We start from the raw sequence: 14,637 nt of genomic DNA, 5'->3' as shown, positions 1-14,637 counted from the left end.
AACTGTGTAATGATGGCATCTATGAACCTGAGTAGCTTCTTTGAAGCCTGAGAGGGCCTGAGCAAGGCAAGTCTGGCAAGGGTCTACAGTTGGGATGTATGTTCGATTGTCATGTTCACCAGAGGATGGTGTTTAAATGACTTCAGGAAAGAGCATTTTGTGACCAAATGAGATAAGGAAATAGTGCATACTATATTTTTCTCATGAAGATTCACAATCATCATGAGAATAAAATCCTATTATAAAGAACCCAGTTTAATGTTTAAACCAGTGTTTCCCAAACTAATTGGATTACACATTTTTTTTTTCACATAATGCTTTTACCTTCTTTTGGATCTAATATTCCATTTAACAGACATTTGGGGAATCTAGAAAGATGGTCAGGAGGTAGATCATCAAAAGCTTTCGGGCCATAACAAGGAGTTGGGGCTTATCCTATAGAAACCTAGGTAAGCAAAAAATATGTTCAGATTTGCATTTTCACAAAAGGGCAGGAACGGGCCATCAGCCAATGCAGCTGTGGTGGGATCAAGAGGATGGAACAGATGCAAGAGGTGTCTTCACTATTAAGAATGTAGGATTTTCAGGATTTAATGTCCACTTGAAAGTAGGAAGAAGGAGACACAAAGACAGAGTCAAGTAGAGGTCACTGGGTGGTCCTCATGTTTTACTAAAAGAAGAGAGGGGCAGTTTTGTAAGGAAAGATTATGAGTTCAGTTCTGACTATACCACTTTGTGGCACCTGTGATGTGGGACTCAAGGGAGGGGCCGGGATTCAGGTAGGTTACATTTAAATCACAATTGAAGTTTTTGGACCAAAGAGAACATAACATGTAAAAATAGGGGTTAACAGCTATCCCACTTTTAGGAATATACTCCAAGAACACCATAGCACTGTTTCAAAAGAAGAAATGCACCCCCATGTTTATGGCAGCATTGTTCACAATAGCAAAGATCTGGAAACAGCCCAAGTGTCCATCAGTGGACAAGTGGATTAAAAAGCTTTGGTACATATATACAATGGAGCACTACTCAGCCATAAGAAATGATGACATCAGATCATTTACAACAACATGGATGGACCTTGATAACATTATACTGAGCGAAATAAGTAAATAAAAAAAAACACTGAGAACTATATGATTCCATACATAGGTGAGACATAAAAATGAGACTCACAGACATGGACAAGAGTGTGGGGGTTACGGGGTGGCTGGGAGGAGAGGGAAGGGGTTAGGGGAGGGGAGGGGCACAAAGAAAACCAGTTAGAAGGTTACAGAAGACAATTTGACTTTGGGTGATGGGAATGCAGCATAATCAAATGTCAAAGTAACCTGGAGATGTTCTCTCTGAACATATGTACCCTATTTATCAATGTCACCTCATTAAAATTAATTAAAAAAAAGAAAAAAAATACGGGTTAAAACCAATCTCAGAAGGACAGTAAGGCTTAAAAGGCAAGAGGGGAAAGAACAGTCAAGGGTGGAAGAAAGCTAAGAGACAGTAGTTTTGAAGAATTCAACGGAGCAAAAGGTCTCAAGAGGGAAAAATAGGGGAGTGTCATTTGCACGGCTTTCCTCACAGGAAGTTAGAGGATAATTTTAGTAATTATAAACTTAAATAAAAAAAGTGTGGTTTCTATGTCTTTTCTTCGTGCTCCTATCCCTCTCTCTGACTCTCTCTCTCTCTCTCTCTCTGTCCCTGTAAAAAAAAAAAAAAAAAAAAAAAAAAAAAAAAAGAATTTGCCATTTAGTAAACCCTTGTCCTTACCTTTCTCAAGTATATGCATTTTTTTCAATAAAATATTTTATTACTAAAAGTCAAAGGCCCCATAGGTTGAGGCCCAATATGCTTAATGGCACAGTGTTTAATAATTTACCTTCCCAGGGGTCCTCTGGAAGGATTAGGGGGTAGAGTCATTACATTAGGGATTGGGAGTGCAATGGCCAAAGTATCTTGGTGATTTTGAAAGCTAGCCGTCTTTGACGGGATTCTGTGGCAGGCATTCAACCACGGAAATCTCAAACACTGTCCCTAATTATGCCTGATTAATGTCAATTTTGAGCAAGGACTCTGGCACTACTGACAGTCTGGGGCCCCTAGGACAAAAGTGGAACCCGAGGGGGGTATTTGCCCTTAGGTGACCCACTGTCTACTAGGCTCTGGGCTTGTGTTTTCAGGTCAGTGTGCTTTGTTCTTATATCCAGGGTTAGAGGAAAGGCACCGTGAAGACTTGGCCAGCTCTAGTTTCCTGTCCAGAGCTGCCAACAGAACTTGAGGTGTTAGAACCCGGTAAAGACAAGCCAGATGTGCTACTTTGCCAACTCCCGCGCGGGCCCCGCCTTTCTTCTCTCGGATTGGGCCCGCCCACCCCAGTCGGAGGCGCAGGTCACACCCACCTGCTGTCACTTAACCCTTTGTGAGTCTGGGGATTGTTGCGTCTGGTACCCGCGTTCGAAAAGGTAACATATTTATATAAATGCTCACTGTCCCTTCGGTTTCCGGCTGATGTCCAGAAAAATGACGGCGTCTTGCGGGATGCGCAGGACTCCTCCCCGCCGCCCTGAGAGTGTCTCTTTTTCGTGGTGCTTTGTGGGGATCAGTTTGGTGTCCCTAGTACTCCAGTTACCAACATCCTTCGGTAGATGGATCGTTGGGGAAGGTGTGCACTTCAGAGGTGGACTGGAGCGGGCGGGGGAGCAGGCAAACCAGAGCCCAGGGCGGGGGATTCGTTCGGCCTGTGGGGTCGGAGGCACGGGGCTTGGTCGACCCGGGCGGTGCGGGGCTGGGGCGCAAGGCTCAGCCACGGATCCTCAGGGCTGTCCTGTGGCGGATCCGGGTCGTGGGGACCCGGCGGTGCCCGCGGTTAGAGCTGCTTGACGGTCCGCACTGAGCCTCGCGGGACGTCGGACGCCGCGGGGTGTTCACCAGGGTGAATCTTTGTCTCCAGCAAAGGCTTGCAGGTTTTAGGGGACTGAGTCAATCAGGATGGGAAGCCCTAAAAGTCAGGGCTGGCTGTGGAGTGCCCTTTGCTTGGGGATGTTGCTAGGGCCAGTGCTGTGCCGGTAGGGAGTGTTCGCGCTGTGTTTCCTGCGCGGGGGATGCCTTGGTGAGCGGGGTGTTTGTGCCCCATTGGGTTTGGTTGGGGGACTGGGGGTCAGGTGTTACGCGGTGTGTGCGCTTTATGGAAGTGTCCAGGCCAGAGGTGTGGAGTGTAGGGCAAGAAAAATCACTATTTGCCTTGTACGGGATGTGGGGAGCGCATTTTGTTCGTGGAACCCTTAAGTGAGAGCTCCTGTCTGGGCGCTGAGATTTAGAAGAATTAGGAAGGTAGCGCAGTGTGTTTTGTACATAAAGGTAATGGGTTGCTTGTTTCCCTCAAATAGTATTGCCAATTCGTTTGCGGGCTGTTGCTTTTTTATTTTTTATTTTTTTAAGCCATGGATTTGCCTTTCTATTTCCATACAATATAAACCATATTTTCTTCTATTCCCAAATGTCTTTTGGACAATGTTTTTCTTGTGTTCATTAGGTTGGGTTTTCTTTAAGGGAAGAGCTGAAACGCCCTGAAAGATACTGGTAGCCAAACCAAGTGAGAAATGAGAATCGTAAGAAATTAGTAATAAGTAATAGTAATATGGGTTTTCCCCTACAGCTCATAAACCAAAAGGCTGCATCCACTAAATTTGATATCTGTTTCATTGAATGGAATGAGTAATATATATATACATTTACCATATATTAAAAGTATGGTATTGTATGGAAAGTCATATTAGCAATCCTCTTTTCTCTGTGCTTTCAGGATAGTTTCTGAGATTGAGTGCATAAAGCAAAGAATACTTACATAATTTAATCACAGACACTCTGTTATATGATTTCCTTCTTGATGGTTCGAGGAAATTCTAGAATGATGATGTGCATTTGTATCTGAACAGAATTGCATAGAATGTATAGCTCATGTTTGTTTTCCTATTGTAAGTATGAATGTCTAGCTCAAGGTGTTCAGTAAATATAATGTTAATAAAACTCACCTCTATACTAATCCCCTTTTAAACAATGCTGTTAATTACTAGGGCTTTGGGTTGCTTTTTGCTTTTGTTTTGTCTTGGACAGCTGTTTGAGGAACATTTAGATATCAAGGTCAGTATAGTGGGAATGCTGAAAACATTTTGCCAGTAAGTCGATTTTAGGGTATCGTGGAAAAGAAATGTTGGACTGTGTAAAGATAAAAAATTTTCCAATTTAGTCCGTCATGTAAAAGAAGAATAGAATTTTACTTTTTTATAGAGGTCTTATGATTTGTCTCACCATTAAGACTAGTCCAGGGAGTAAGAAATGAAAAATTCCTTGGGAATCAAAATAGATCTATCTCCTTTCTCCTTACTTCTTTAACCATATAGGAAGGGCCTGTGCATTTTTTTTTTTTACTTGGTGTAGCTCCACCACATTGCTTTACATAATTATTCTAATAGTGTTTGGTTTTGAAATAATTTAAAAGAAGAGGAATTGCTGAAATAAAAATTATACCAGGGAGCACAAGAGCTACAAAAAATAAGTAAAAAAATCTAAAAGCATAACAATGTAGTAGCTTTATTGTAGGGATATATTGGATCTACCTCAGGGAGCTTCTGAGGGAATGCATGATTCATTGATCAGTGAAGGGAGATTATATCAATATTATATTTAAAATAATGTCCAAAAAAGCAGGGGTTTTTTTTTCCTGTTGTGCAATTTAATGTAGTTAATTGTGATATTTACATGGCATATATTTACTTATATAAAATGCTCATTTCACTAATACAAAATCTATGAAGTGAATTCTTATATTTCAAAATACTTTAATCTGTATTTATTTCCACCTATGAAATACAGAATGCTTATTTAATCATCACCCCTTACCCTAGCATTTCTTGAGTACTGGGTAGAGTATAGTAGTAGAAGTAGGCATATGACCCCTGACTTCAAGGAATTTGCCTCTTGAGAAGAGATTGAGCCTGAAGTACAAGTGATCATAAATTTGTTTCAAACTGTGAAAGGGTAATTTGAGCAGTGTGCTGTATACTATAGAAGACTTTTGAGGAGAAAAGTAAGTTTTGAAATGAATTTAGAACAAGGGACATGGTGCATACATCTATATAAATACTTTCAAGACCTAAGACATTGATTTTGTTTCTTAAATATACTGTGGAATAAAAATTGAACTTATTCCCCAACAAACCAAATGCTAATAGAATGTTACTCAAAGCACATGTGGCACATTATCCACTACTAAGAACTTGGATAAAAGCAGGGAACAATTATTTAATATCATGCCAAGGACCTTTCTATTTATTCTGTACTACCTGCCTGCTGCCAGGCCACAGTCCCTGCTGGTGAAAGAGAGTGCATATTTTATTTTTATGTTTTTGTTTTTTTATTTTTAGATACATGTTTTACTCTACCAACATATAAAACTATGCAACTCAGGGGAAACGCTAAACATGCATATTTTACTGGAGAGCTAATATATTTTGATTGTAAACCAGGATACTCTTATTCAGTACCTTTGCCCCGCAATACATTTTGTAAGGCAGATGGCACATGGCACCCACTTGAAGAGGCTTGTCAACGTAAGTAATGGAAAACTTTCTTTTGTTTATTTATTTATTTATTTTATTTTTTTGTATTTCTCTGAAGTTGGAAACGGGGATGCAGTCAGACAGACTCCCACATGTGCCCCACCGGGATCCACCAGGCACGCCCACTAGGGGGCGATGCTCTGCCCATCTGGGGCATCGCTCTGTTGCAACCAGAGCCACTCTAGCGCCTGAGGCAGAGGCCACAGAGCCATCCTCAGCACCCAGGCCAACTTTGCCTCAATGGAGCTTTGGCTGTGGGAGGGGAAGAGAGAGACAGAGAGGAAGGAGACGGGGAGGGGTGGAGAAGCAGATGGGCGCTTCTCCTGTGTGCCCTGGCCGGGAATCAAACCCAGGACTCCTGCACGCCAGGCCGACGCTCTACCACTGAGCCAACCAGCCAGGGCCAAAAAACTTTCTTTTGTATGCATATATGCTTATTTTAGCATTTAAAAAAAATACATGGTAAGGCAATGATGATTTTCTCATCTGAAAATAGATGTTAGGTAGCCACACAGATTTTCAGGATTTGACAAATCTCCCAGGAGTTTCTTTGTGGGCAGTTGGTTGATTGGGTAAAGGTGAATTTTATATTTTTCCTTATAATAGTTAGCTGAGGAAAATAATGTTGTATGAATTGAAAAAAAAAGTATAGAATTTTGATTTTGATTTAAAACTATTTTGAAATTTGTATAAAAAATAAATTTGAAATATCTTTTTAGAAGGTGGATGTGTTCCTCTACAAATCGAAAATGGTCTAGTAACTTACCCACAAGGTGGCACTGAATTTGGTAATGACATTCACTTTTATTGTGATTATGGGTAAGTTGTTTCTTAAAGAAAAAGAGGTAAATGTTACTAGCTCTATATTGTTTTTCTCTCTTAAGCATGTCCATAATGTCGATTTTATTTTGCTTTCTGTGTGTCAAGTTGTACTTGTAGCCAATCAACTTGGTGCTTTTTATGGAGAGTGAAAAGATATGTACTTAATAGAAAGAAATTTAATGTGATGAAAGCCAAATTATATAAGCCTTTTTATATGTAATAATAAGCTTATTGTAAGCATCACAAATGTAATCATTGTGACTATTCTTGACAACAAAGTATACTTTATTTTTAAAAATAATAATTCTCAGAGTTGAAGGAGGGTTAACAGAAATGTTGTGTTGTTGAAGTTCTCTAATAATTCCTAACATATCTTCTGTCTGGTGTTCAATCCTTTATTGTGAGTAAAGTATTAAAGTCTTATTATTGTAGAAATGAGTGTTATGTATCAATATGTGTTTCTTTAATTTTGTTTGTTGCACATATTTTAATGGTCTGTCATTAGCTGTCATAAATACTTATAACTGTTATATCTCCTTGTTATATGTACTTTTAATTAATAATATTTAAAGTTCTTTGTCTCTTGTAAACTATTTAGATTTTAAATCTGTTTTATCTGATGTTAGTATAACCACCCTTGCTCTTTTGGGGATAACTGTTTGCATGGGATAGCTCTTTCTAACCATTCATTTCAACTTAATTTTCTCTTTGGATCTCAAATCAGTCTCTTGTAGACAGCATTAGTAGAATCATATGTTTTGATCCATTATGCCAACATTTTTCTTTTTATTGAGAGTTTGTTACTTAAGTGTAAACTAGTTAGTAATAAGGAGGAACATTTGTCTTTGTGCTACTTGCTTTCTATATGCCTGATATCTTTTTTTGTCCACTTCCTGCATTGCTATGGTCTTTTTTTGTTGTTGTTTGTCTTTTTGTAATAAAATATTTGAATTCTTTTCTCATTTTCTTTTGTGTATATTTGATGGCTGTTTTTTTTATGATTACTGTGGGGATTACATTTAAAAGCCTAAAGTTACATCAATGTAAATTAGAATGTATACCAGTTTAAGACACAAAAGGCTAACTCCTTTATAGCTCTGTAACTACCTCATTTCATTGTTACTTCACAAATTACATCTTTTTATGCTTGTTCCAAAGCATAAGAGCATAAGTTGATAGTTCTTTTAAATTCATTAGCTCTTAAGTTATATAGAAAACAAGATTTGCAGTTAAAAAAGGAAGTTATAGCCCTAACTGTTTTTTGCTCAGTGGTAGAGTGTTGGCCCAGCATGTGGATATCCCAGTTTGAGTCCTAGTCAGGGCACACAGGAGAAGCCACCATTTACTTCTCTACCCATCCCCCTCCCCCTTCTCTCTCTGTATCTCTCTTTCCCTACCACAGCCATGACTTGATTGGTCCAAGCACATCAGCACCGAGCAGGCGCTGATGATGGCTCCGTGGAATCTGCCTCAGGTGCTAAAAGAGAATGGCCCAAGAAGAGCAGGCAGGGCATAGGCCCCAGAAGGGGGTTGTGAGGGTGGATCCCAGTCAGGATGCTGGCAGGAATCTGTCTCTCTCCTCTCCTTTCACTTGGGGAAAAAAAGGTTACAGTAATATGATACTAGTTTTTATGCTCATAATAGTTTTCTTTAAATGTATTTTTTTCTTAAGTTGTACAGAACACAAAAATTAGTTACAAACAATTGTAACAATAATACAACCTTTTATAATTGCCCACGTATTTACCTTTAGTGATGTTTATTTCTCCATATGGGTCAGAATTAATTTTAGTGTCCTTTTATTTGATCTTGGAGGACTCTTAGAAATTCTTGCAGGAAAGTTCTAGTGGCTACACACTCCCTCAGCTTTTGTTTACCTTAGACTGTCTTTTTCTCCCTCACACTTTTGAGGGCAGTTTTACTGGATAGAGTATTTTTGGTTTCAAGTGTAGTTGTTTTTTTTCTTTTAGTGCTTTTAGTATATCAGCCCACTGTCTCCTGGGTTCCAAAGTTTCTGAGTTTCTGATGATCTACTAATTATCTGATTAAGGGTCTCTTGTGTGTGATGACTCATTTCTCTCTTCCTAGTTTCAAGATTCTCTCTTTGTCTTAGGTTTTTGAAAGTTTAATTACAATAGTTTCTAAGTATCAATGGGGGATTATTCCCAACACTCCCCATACCCACCCTGTGGTTACCAACCTAAGTCTCTTTTATTAAAGGGCATAGTGTTTGCATATAACCTACAGACATCCTCCAATACACTTTGAATCACCTCTACATTACTTATAATACCTAATATAATGTAAACACTATAGAAATAGTTGTTACACTATTTTATTTATGGAAAAAATGAATTTTTTCTTTTTAAGAATATTTTCAATTCTTGGTTGGTTAAATCCACAGATATGAGACATGCACATTTGGAGAATCAATTGTTCTCCAAATGTTGTGGCTTAGTGTGGATCACTTTGAAATCATTTTACCTGTAGGTCACTTTGCTCTTGGATGTTTATATTCATGTCTTTTATCAAATTTGGGAGTTGTCAGATAAGGTTTCTTCAAATATATATATTCCCCATTTCTTTCTCCTTTGGATGTTTTCATAATGAAAATGTTGATTTGCTTGATGGAACTCCACAGCTCCATTAGGCTCTGTTAAGTTTTTTTCACTCTTGCTTCTTTCTGTTCTTTAGACAGAATAATTTTCATTACCCTGACTTCATGTTCACTTATTTGTTCTCCTACCTGATCAAATCTGTTTTTAATCTCTCTAATGAATTTTTAATTGCAGTTGTACTTTTGAACCGAGAATATCTTCTTTTTTTTTTAGGTTTATGTCTCATTGATATTTTAATTCGTTCACACATCATTTTCTTGACTTTCTTCATTTCCTCATTTAGTTCTCTGAGCATCTTTAAGATAGTTAATTAAAGTCTTTGTCTAGTAAATCAGCCATGAGGACTTTACCAGGAACAGTTTCTGTTGATTTTTTTAAAATGGACCATACATTCCTCTTTCTTTGTATGCCTTGTGATTTTTTTGATAGAATACTGTATTTCAATTTAATAATGTGATCATTCTTTTCCACTTCCTTAAACCTTGCTGGGTTTTGTTATTGTTTCTGTGTTTTTTATTGTTGTAGGGTGTCTCTGTGTTGAAGAACAGCCTGAGATGTAAATTGAAGGTCTTCTCAGGTTGTTTATGAGCCTTTTCTTGAGTACATGCACTCAATTTCTAATCTTTCATATATTTGCAGTAATTTTGAAGATCTGTGTTTTTAATGTCTGGCTCCTGAGAGAGGAAAGGAAAAACATGAAGTAGGAAAAGAAAGGGTGCAGGATCTTTAAGTCCCCAGAAAGTCATTTCAGCTAGAGAGAAATGGCTGGCTAAAGAGGGAGGAGATGTCACGACAATGGCTGCCCATCTTTTTGTCCATTTCCTTGTGATCAGAAGCAGTTATCAGAGCACAGAGCCTTGAGATTGGTAAGACAGGGCTTTTTTGCCCATCTGGCTGCTATAAGCTGCTCCAAGAACATGCACACAGCTTCCTGCTACATTGTCAACAGTGAGAATGTGTAACTGCTGTTTTCCTAAAAGCTGAAATTATATTCACTGTTGGAGTCTTCCTGGAAGTCACAAGCCTTCAATAGTTTCCAGAGTTTCCAAAACAGTTACATCAAGCAGATTCTGCCATTGAAATTGTTGTCTACTTAGAGAGTCAGAGTCCTAGTGCTTCCCACTCAACTTTTCAGAAGTCTTTCTTTCAACAATCAAATATGGAGAAAATGAACCTTGATGTAATAACCAATTGGAACTATGTACAAGCAGTTTCACTATTTTTAACTTAATCAAATAAAAATAATGGAACATCTGTTTAATAGTTACAGAGAGAGACTGCTAAAGGATTTTGAGGGATATGATATATTTAAGACATAAATTCTTCTCAAAGAAATTATAACATTATTGAGAAACATAATATGTACAGAGAAATGTCAAAGCAAAATAGTAAATAGAAAGTACCAAATATACTGCTCACAAAACTTAGGAGATATTTCAAAATGAATATGAAGCTATAAAATATCTGCTAATTTTTGTGAGCAGTATAGTTATTCATGATTACTGCAAGGAGAATCCAGAATAAGAAAGAACTGTGAATTTAAACCATCAGAGAAGATTTTATTAAGTAGGATGCATCAGCTATTCCTAAAAATAATCCTGATTTAAAGACGACATGCATACCTCATTTTATTGTTCTTTGCTTTGTTGCACTTCACAGATATTGCATTTTCATCAATATCAAGGCTTAACTCTCCACTAGCAAAAATATTACAACTCAGCTAAAGGCTCAAATGTTCGTTAGCATTTTTTTTTAGCAATAAAGTATGTTTTAATTAATGTATAAACATTGTTTCTTTAGATGTAATGATATTGTACACTTAATAGACTACAGGATAGTGTACATAAAACTTTGTATGCATGGGTAAACCAAAACATTTGTATGACTCGATTTTTTGTGATATTCACTTTATTGTCGTGGTCTAGAATCAAACCCATAACATCTCTTGAGGTATGGCTGTATTAATAAAAACTAAAACTTACCTACACTCTCTATGTGTCAGATACTAACTCATCTAATACTAAAACAACACCATGAGATATATACTGTTATCTTCTTTTTACAGATAAGGAAAGGAAAAAAGAGAAGCATTTAAGGGACTTGCCCAAGCTCAAATAACAAGTCAGTTGTGGAGCTGGGTCTCAAATGCAGTCAGGCAGGCTCTAGGGCCTGGTCTCTGTTTGTTGTCCTGACTAAGCAGAATACAAGGAACAAAGATAGATATGCAATTACCAGAAATAGCAAGGAGGCCAGACTGTCAGGCATAACAGATTTAGATATCTTTGGTCTTAGCCAGCAAGTGTTCAAATGCAAAAAAGGATCAAATTCTAGATCTAGTTAGAATTTTCATTATATTATGTCAATTAAGAAAATGTCCCTGCAAATTAATGTAGTGTGGAAAAACAACTATGTGAAATTTTCCTCTTTTTATATACATCTGGTTAACTGAGGGAAAAAAAAGTAACCTTTTCTTTATTTTTTTCATTTAGTTATCACTTAGTTGGTAAACAAATTCTGAACTGTAAATTTAATGAAACAAAAATGTTTTGGGATGGTGATGCCCCCAAATGTGAAAGTAAGTAAATTTTCACTTTAGAATTTAGATCAGCAATTCCAAATCACTGTAACCTTGAGACATATTTATGCTAACTTTTTTGAAATTAAAGTATAGTTGACATACAATAGTATATTAGTTTCAGATGTACAATATAGTAATTAAATATTTATGGGCCTTACAATGTAATGACTACAATAAGTCTGGGAAACATTTGTCACAATACAAATTTATTCCATTACTATTGAATATATTCCCTGGGCTGTACATTACATCATCCTGGTGACTTATCTCTTATAACTGAAAGTCTATACCTCTAATTCCCCTTCACCTTATTTAATCAGCCTCCCAGCCCCCTTTACTTGAAATCATGATTTTGTTCTCTCTATCTATGAGTTTATTTCTGTTTTGTTTGGTTTCTTATAGTAGATCCCACATAAAAGTGAAATCATATGGTAGTTACTTCTGTGTCTGCTTTACTCTACTTAGCATAATACCTTCTAGGTGCCTCTATGCTGTTGGAAATGACAGTGTTTCGTTTTTATTTATGGCTGAATAATATTCCATTATATGTGTATGCAGTTTTGTATATTATATATGTATACATATATACACATAGATAAATATCTCACATCTTTTTTTATCCATTTATCTATTGATGGAAGCCTTGGTTGCTTCCGTATCTTGGAAATTTTAATAATGCTACCAAGATCCTAGGAGTGTGTCTATCTTTTGAATTCATATTTTTGTTTTTTTCCCATAAATACCCATAAGTGGAATTTCTGTATCATATGATACTTCTATATTTAATATTTTGAAGACCCTCACAACCGTTTTTCATAGTGGCTGCATCAATTTACATTCTCACCAACAGTGCAGGAGGGCTCCTTTTTCTCCACATTCTTACCAACATTTGTTTGCCCTTAATGTTTTTGAATTAACAAAGACCCCAAAGAGCTTTGCTTTATGTGGATTATGCCAATTGACATTCATTATACTAGAATTAAAACTGAGAAATTTCTAAAGTAATTATTTGTCAATTTATTTTTTAAAATAGTAAACTCAATACATTGTAAAATATTCCAAGGGTTTTCTACACAAAATAAAAAAAATCCCAAAACAAATACGGAGAATAGTGGCATTGTTTTACATTTTTATAAATCTCTTCATAATCTGGCTAAAGGAAGACATATAGATTCAATCTGTTCTGAAGTAACACAATTTATAGCTTCTGGTAAATTGCACTGTACTTTACAAGGATAAAAGTGAAGGCAATTTCTTAATATTATTGTGAACCAATGTGTTAGTAAATGGATATATTTATAAATTATAAAGCATTTCTTAATTAGCAGTGAATTTTATCTTTAATCACAAGCATATTTTCTCATTAAATTTCCAGCAACTTTTTTTTTTTTTTTTTGTGGCAGAGACAGAGAGAGTCAGAGAGAGGGACAGATAGGGACAGACAGACAGGAAGGGAGAGAGATGAGAAACATCAATCCTTTGTTGCGGTTCCTTAGTTATTCATTGATTGATTTCTCATATGTGCCTTGCCCGGGGGGCTACAACAGACCAAGTGACCCTTTGCTCGAGCCAGCAACCTTGGGCTCAAGCTGGTGAGCCTTGCTCAAACCAGATGAGCCCGCGCTCAAGCTGGCGACCTCGGGATCTCAAACCTGGGTCCTCCGCATCCCAGTCCGACGCTCCTCCATGGCGCCACTGCCTGGTCAGGCTCCAGCAACTTTTATAATGACTAGAACAAAACTTAGCATGACCTTATAGGTAAATATAGGTATTTCATATAGATAGTAAAGAAAATGAGTTTTCTTTTGAACATTTATTTCTACATGGTTTGACGTTGGGGTGATATATAGAAACTTAAATGATTGGATTCACAAGTAGACCATAGAAATCATATGTCAATAATTTTATTGAAGGTGGTTCATAGGATTTTACTAATGTTGTCTTAATCTTTCATCTTTCCTTTTTCCTCTTATTTCTTCTTTTATCTCTTTTTAAGAGGTTTTCTGTAAAACACCTGAAAAAATAAAAAATGGAAAATACACCAATGGCCACAAGGATACATTTGTATTTAATGAAGAAATAACTTATAGTTGTGATTCTCCAAATGGAACAGAGAAATATATGCTTATTGGAAAGAGCACGCTTACTTGTATGGCAACTGGCCTTTGGAGTTTTATGCCTCCTCTATGTAAAGGTATTTTCATTTATTTCCTTCTTCATTTGTAAATACTGTGGGAATACTTTGTAAATAGTTTTACCTATATAACTATAAAAATAGTTGTATGTTCTTCTTCCTCCTGTTAAATTGACTTCTTAGTTAATTTAGTATATGTCAACTTGAATCAAAAATAGTTCTAGCCTGACCAGGCAGTGGCGCAATGGAGAGAGCATCGGACTGGGATGCAGAGGACCCAGGTTCGAGACCCCAAGGTCGCCAGCTTGAGCACGGGCTCATCTGGTTTGAGCAAGGCTCAACAGCTTGGACCCAAGGTTGCTGACTTGAGCAAGGGGTTACTCGGTCTGCTGAAGGCCCACGATCAAGGCACGTATGAGAAAGCAATCAATGAACAATTAAGGTCTTGCAACGTGCAACAAAAAACTAATAATTGATGCTTCTCATCTCTCCATTCCTGTCTGTCTGTCCCTGTCTATCCCTCTCTCTGACTCTCTGTAAAAAAAAAAAAATAGTTCTAGTTGTAGAATTCCCCACCACCAACGTAGTCTTGACATTCCAGTTTATACAACATGAACCACTGTGTGTACATGTATAAGTTATCACTTTTTGCTTTAAAGAAACAAAAACTCAACATACACTGGCTAAAAAATAAAGTTGTTTTTATAAAACGTCTGAGAGACATAGCTATAGCTAATGCTGAAGTGAGTTGTAAAAGACTACCTCTCTTACCAATAACAATAATTAACTCTGGACATACATATTTAAAAAACAATGTTTAAGGCACTAGAGAATAACCAAAAGCAGGGATACACTGAAGGATATTTG

At 37.1% G+C, this 14,637-nt stretch overlaps 1 protein-coding gene across 1 annotated transcript in view; it reads left to right on the top strand.

Moving 5' to 3' along the window:
• The first annotated feature begins 2,424 nt into the window (after positions 1–2,424).
• LOC136390836 (membrane cofactor protein-like) overlaps positions 2,425–14,637 on the top strand; it is a 31,253-nt gene continuing 19,040 nt past the window's right edge. Inside the window, exons 1-5 of the mRNA XM_066361864.1 lie at positions 2,425–2,462; positions 5,424–5,609; positions 6,338–6,437; positions 11,548–11,633; positions 13,633–13,830. Coding sequence (XP_066217961.1) covers positions 5,456–5,609; positions 6,338–6,437; positions 11,548–11,633; positions 13,633–13,830 — 538 coding nt within the window. The 5' untranslated portion in view covers positions 2,425–2,462; positions 5,424–5,455. The remainder of the gene's footprint in view (positions 2,463–5,423; positions 5,610–6,337; positions 6,438–11,547; positions 11,634–13,632; positions 13,831–14,637) is intronic.

The sequence above is a fragment of the Saccopteryx leptura genome, chromosome 2, assembly GCF_036850995.1.
Source record: "Saccopteryx leptura isolate mSacLep1 chromosome 2, mSacLep1_pri_phased_curated, whole genome shotgun sequence".
Classification (NCBI taxonomy): domain Eukaryota; kingdom Metazoa; phylum Chordata; class Mammalia; order Chiroptera; family Emballonuridae; genus Saccopteryx; species Saccopteryx leptura.
The sequence above is the reverse complement of the archived record's forward strand: the minus strand, read 5'-3'. Positions and strand labels throughout refer to the sequence as shown.